Source organism: Daktulosphaira vitifoliae, unplaced genomic scaffold, assembly GCF_025091365.1.
Source record: "Daktulosphaira vitifoliae isolate Bord-2020 unplaced genomic scaffold, ASM2509136v1 Scaffold_4, whole genome shotgun sequence".
In the NCBI taxonomy this organism is placed as follows: domain Eukaryota; kingdom Metazoa; phylum Arthropoda; class Insecta; order Hemiptera; family Phylloxeridae; genus Daktulosphaira; species Daktulosphaira vitifoliae.
In genome coordinates this window covers 15,002,887-15,008,888 of record NW_026099575.1, presented here as the reverse complement: position 1 = coordinate 15,008,888, position 6,002 = coordinate 15,002,887, and the positions used below count along the sequence as shown (strand labels likewise).

Sequence of the window (6,002 nt, the reverse complement as noted above, 5' to 3'; positions counted from 1 at the left end):
GATGTTAAAAGATACGCTCACACATGACTAATGACATAATTGTTAATACCACACTCGCTGTGCGAAGAAAGTCACCTTACAGTGTGTGTTAAGCTTACACATTGATTAGTAATTTTCTGAGTATAGCACAACAGTACTGTTCATTTGATTTTACTATTTTAAACCTGTTATTTTAAAATATTCAACTATAACAAGTTATAAATTAATTAATTTTTCTGAGTAATTTTCTTATTCACAATGAAAGCAGCTTATTCCATTTTCTTATTTTTTCTTTTTAGTTTATCTTTAAGATATACAAATTGTCAAAAGCAAGTTGTAAGTATTTATTTTCCGTGCTATTTAAATTAAAAATATTTTTATCGTAAAATTACAATAGACAGGGAAATGTAGAGCTCCAGAAAAAGCTCCTCAGAATCTCGAAAAAATCATTAATACTTGTCAAGAGGAAATCAAATCAGCTTTACTACAGGGTAAAATAAATTTTAATTGCTACAGTAAAAAGTGAATTCCTTAAATAAATGTTAAAATACGTTTGTTTTATATATTGAAACCGCATCATGTAGTTTTTATAATAATAAATTATACACATGAGCTACCTACGTCAACAAATCTAAGTTTTGAATGAATAAAAATTTTAAAATGCTTTTATGAGAGTCAAGTATTCCAAGTTAGAATCTCTTTATTCTAATACGATGATTTTTTTTACACATTGATAACTCAATTATTTTTCAAATTGCAAAAATGTTTACAGAAGCATTAGATATTATTAACAGTGGCGGATCTTTAGAAGAAAATTTAACGCCGATACAAAACCGACCAAAACGAGATACCGACAACGAAGAACTATCTAATGAAGAGCGGAGAGTTGCCGGGGTGAGTTAATTTATTGATGGCATTTAATTTTCTAAATTATTTCAAATTTTGAAGTAATAATTATAGAGATACAAAATATGTATATTATTATGCACATTATTTTCTATGTTAAATTTAAATATTTTACTTTTGAAATACTTTAATAATTTATCCCGAGACAAATATTTCAGATTGTCACTTAAATTATGGTGGGATTTGAGTCTTCCTACAAATATACCATGAAAATGATTAAAATCTATAATAAGTATTGAATGAGGGTTGATCCAAAATTTTTTGAAAGGAAAAATATTTTTTAGACTTCAAAATTAATGTTTTGCTTATTTTATTGTTTAAAATACTTTTTCTTAAGTAGGCGATGGTGGCCCAATGAGGTGACGTACACCCTTCCCCTGGATCCACCACTATGTTGAATTATAACAATACCATTTTCTCCAGCCTAAAAAAACATAAATCAGAAAAATATCTAAAAAGATAATTAATAGTGTATTAACTTAATATTATTATGATAAAATACAACCTAAAAATTACAAAAAATATATTTTATATTCTAAATATTTATCGTCGTCTCTCATTTTAATAAAACTAATTTGTATTATATTTAAGTTTTAGTAAATTAATTTTTTTTTATACATATATTTGTCCTACATTTTCAATTGGTAATGAAACATATTATTAAAAATATTATAAAAACTGTTTAATTTTTAACTTTTTTAAATATTTTTTAAACATGCATTAATAACAACTATTTGGCAATTAATTTCTTCATTGAAAATAACAATGTACTTTTGATTTATGTTTCTGTACATTTTTGATGAATTATTGATCATAATCATTTCGTATATAACGACAGTAATAAACATTCAATAAATTGATCATTTTTATATAAAATAATAAATTTTTTATTTTTTAAATAACAGGAAAATATTTATTTATATATTAATATAATATTTTAAGTTTAAATAATACATTAAAAAAAAATGATGGGAACATTTAAAATTTTAAATTTATCTATGTAACATAGTTGTATACAGAGCGTTCCGAGGGTCTTAAACTCTCTTTGTTAAAATGAAAAACAATTGAAATCTTAAAAATTAGAAACTAAAAATAGATTTTTTAATAGATAACTTAACTTAAAACTACCACACTTCAAAAAAATCACAAATACATAATGTAATATGATGTAACATAACTAGAAATTCTTAATTAAACTTGACTAAAAAATACAATGATTATTAGTATAGATGTATTAGTTAACAGCAAATTTACTGTAGATATATTTCTACTTATAGCGTATATGAAACTATACATTTATAACTAGTAGCTGAGAACATATAAATTTGTTGATTGTTATATATCTTATAAGAGATCCCATTCACTTATTACATAATGAAAAACCAGTTTATTTATGGTCGTTGAGTTAAAATCCTCATTGCTATTTTATGTTCATTAATAAATATAAAGTTTGTTATTGCTTAAATTAACGCTGTAATAATCATTATTTTTTTTTAGTGTTTGCTCCAGTGCGTTTACAAGAAAGTGAAAGCAGTGAGTACATTTTTTGTTATAGCACAATACTATGTTAGTCAATTAAAATATGGCTTCTAATTTATACGAAATTCACAACTTTAAGGTCGATGATTCAGGATTCCCAATAGCTGATGGATTACTACAATTATACAATGAGGGAGTTCAGGATCGAAATTATTATTTAGCTACAGTAAGTGCTGTTAGACATTGTATGTCTATAGCTCAACAATTAAAACAACTTCAACCATCACAAAAATTCGGTAAATATATCTACTCACAAATAGATATTGAAACTTTTTATTATTTTCATTTATTTTTATTATTAATGTTGTTTTATAATTTGTTGTTATTATTTTTAAATACTCGTAATACTCATATTCGTGAAATTTTCATAATTTTTCCAAGCCATTAGGAAAACGAAATTTAATTACATATATTGTCTTTATCCACTAAAATATCATCTTATTATGCACAAATTCACCAGAATTCATAATTCGGCTAAATAATCTCTATCGCATCAATTTTTTTTTACAATTGCGATTTTGGAAAATATTTTTACATACAATGAGAACAATAGAAACCCGTTTCCTGACTTACTGAACACCCTGTACATGTAATTAACTATTGAAATAATAAAAAATGTATAGTTTTGAAACCTTTCTTACGTAAGAAATTTAAATAATTTGATTTCTATGAAAGAAGTTTAAGCACATTTGTAGAATACTTTTTTTTCTTGATATTTAATCAGGCGAAATAAACATATATAATTTCCATTTAAATAACTAAAATTAGAAGTATTTATAATATGCAAGGAAATAATAAGTTGTAGTTAATTTCTTTACTACATCATAAATCAAGTTCAGATAAACTTTTTTGTAATTTTTTTTCGATGTAATTCAACAGATAAGTATAAGCATTATTCATTGTCAACCATAATCTATTTATAAATTTCCCGTTTATTGATTATAAGACATTTACATTATTAAAGATTACTAAAATATATTATAATAATGATAAAAATAAGTTTTCAAATAATTCTCTTTAACTAATGTCCATTGTTAGTCATGGTAAAAGAGTGGGACAAGGAAATATTTGTGTGCAATCAATAATAAGTATACCCAATTATGAAATTTTTAACTGCTTAATATTTATGCAATAAGAATTTAAAAAATTAGTTAATGTAACCATAAAAAATTGATCATAACTGTTAGTACATGTTTTTCATGAGATAGGCATAATTGTAATTAAAGACATTTAATCGATATGGCCGTTTAGATAGTGAGTAAAAATTGATAAAACATTTTTAGTACTATACATGATTCAATATGTAAAATTTTTTAATATGCAAATGTTTTAATATGTATTATGTAATAATTATTATTAAAAACTGTTAAACATCCCGTTATAAAAATAAAAACTGAATTAAAATTGAAATATTAAATTTAAATGTTGTTAATATTTAATATAAACGTTTAATTTTCGTTTTTTTACAGATGATGGACAAACTTGTGATTTAGCTTACGAAATGTTTGAATGTGTCAGTGAAAAAATTGATGAAGTATGTACTTTTATATATAATTAATAGAAATTTGGATGTTCATCAAAAACTATTGAAAGTATTTCATTGTATATAATGTTTTAATACTTTTTTTCCAGAGCTGTGGAATCGGAAATCAACATGTTAGTTTAAGTCAACATTTAGTTTAAGTTCCAAAAATTTATTTGATACATAAAATAAAGGAAAAACTAAATTTATACACATATGTAGAGCAGATAGTATGATCTTTAAAAAATACAAGGTTTATAATAATCACGCTAGTATTTGCACCTGTAAAAATGTTTTTATGGAAATATGGAAGGTTTTTTCTATTGTATTTATCATTATAAGAATATGTCAGTTAACTATTATATATGATTTATATGTTAACCCAAAAAATGAACAAAGGGTATTAATATATACCCTATGTTCATTTTTACAAAATATTATTTTATATTGTATGGAAAAATTGATCTTCTTAAACTTTATGCCTATTTAGATTTTAAATGTAAAATATGTAAGATAAATTATTATCATAGTGTTATATTCTTAAAAATATTTTTGTTAAACAATTTTTTATTTCATAATAAATGCAAAATTATACTATTATTACTAATTAATTTTTTATTTAATAAAATAAAAGTTGTTTTTAAAATTCGAAGTACAAAATTAGGATTTTGTTTTTTCTTATAGGTTATAAGATAATTTTTAAATTATAATTATTTAATTTAAATAATTTGTATTTGACATAAGTTCAAAGCACGGAATCTTATCGGGATTAGAAATTTGAAATGTTTATCAAATCTGAAAATATTAAAAATATCTCTATTATGCGGTCTTTAACATTTAAGGAAATGTAAATAAAATGTAATTTGTTTTGAATCTTACAAATAACTATTCTAATAATTTATATGTAACTCTCCGTCTTTGATTTTATAATATTAATTATCTATAAAAACCTTGAAATTTTTTATTTAATTAACTGGATAAAACCAACATTCTGAAATTATACTAAACCACATTTCAAAAGTTATTTATTGAAATCATTCATCCTTCATCTATTGTTACGCATACATTTTTTATTATGTTTAAAACTATATAACAACTATTTTTATTAAAATGAAAATAAATTTATTGCGACTTTTATTAAGTAGAATATTAATAGATGGTAGAACAAAGAAAAAATAGTTCGGTTAAAGATGACACTTTTCGACATTTTTTCGTATATTAACTATATTTAATCTTACAACGTGAATTCCCTTTCAAGTATTAGTTTTAATTTATTTCTAATAAATCAGTACCATAGCCATATTTTTAACCAATTGATAAATTAATAAACAGTATAGGACATTACTTCTACCAAAGTCTAATTTCATTTAACAGCAAAAAATTTAATCTTTATTCCGATAAATTATGGGAACTGAAAAGACATGGGTATATTTATGAGACGAAGACTTAATAGATACTTTAAATAAATTAATCTTTTTATACATTTTATAAGTTTTTTTTACTCTCGAATTTCCAGTCTTACAGACCTCTAAGTGTGACCAACACTATTAGAAAAATGTTTAAACGAGTAATAAAATTATAGTTAAAGGTCTGTAAGACTATGGCGATTTGAATGGAAAATGATTTTTTCTAAATCATGTTCGAATATTTGTTTGACTAACTGTGTAATGTTTGTGATTAAAACTGATGTACTGACATATTAACACAACTTTGTTTCAATTTCTGTTCAAAATATTGTACTTTTCGAGGTACATTTCGATTAATTAAAAAAACAGTAAAGAGTCATTTGATTAATGACTCATAAAATTAATAAGATTTCTTAACTCATTCATTATCATTTTTCGAGTCATCGTAGAGGAAATTTCAAAATAATAGCTGTCTATTACTGAAAGTAAGATTCATTTCAAGGATATTATAGAAGTATTTAATGGTGTTTTCACAAAAAAAACATTTTTTTATTTTCGAATATACTTTGATTTGTTTGTAAGCGTATACTGTTTAATATAAATAGTACATAAGTATTATTTTTCTAAGATATATGTCAATTAAATAATTT

The 6,002-nt window shown here is 22.9% G+C and overlaps 1 protein-coding gene across 2 annotated transcripts; it reads left to right on the top strand.

Moving 5' to 3' along the window:
- LOC126904623 (general odorant-binding protein 70) lies at window positions 1–4,553 on the top strand. 2 transcript variants are annotated; one of them, XM_050683796.1, is made up of 7 exons: window positions 1–312; window positions 377–470; window positions 752–873; window positions 2,383–2,418; window positions 2,504–2,660; window positions 3,894–3,958; window positions 4,057–4,553. In XM_050683796.1, exons 1-7 carry the CDS (start codon window positions 238–240, stop codon window positions 4,105–4,107), a joined length of 600 nt encoding a protein of 199 aa, XP_050539753.1. In that variant the 5' UTR covers window positions 1–237; the 3' UTR covers window positions 4,108–4,553. The 2 variants fall into 2 exon arrangements, with proteins under 2 accessions (XP_050539753.1, XP_050539752.1); XM_050683795.1 differs by having other exon boundaries at window positions 4–315.
- The last annotated feature ends 1,449 nt before the right edge of the window (window positions 4,554–6,002 follow it).

Excerpts from the sequence above, each read along its gene's own strand:
- LOC126904623 (XM_050683795.1), top strand. The coding sequence starts at position 238 with ATGAAAGCAGCTTATTCCATTTTCTTATTTTTTCTTTTTAGTTTATCT. Across the intron at positions 874-2,382 it reads AAGAGCGGAGAGTTGCCGGG|TGTTTGCTCCAGTGCGTTTA; the intron begins GTGAGTTAATTT and ends ATTTTTTTTTAG. Across the intron at positions 2,419-2,503 it reads TTTACAAGAAAGTGAAAGCA|GTCGATGATTCAGGATTCCC; the intron begins GTGAGTACATTT and ends CACAACTTTAAG.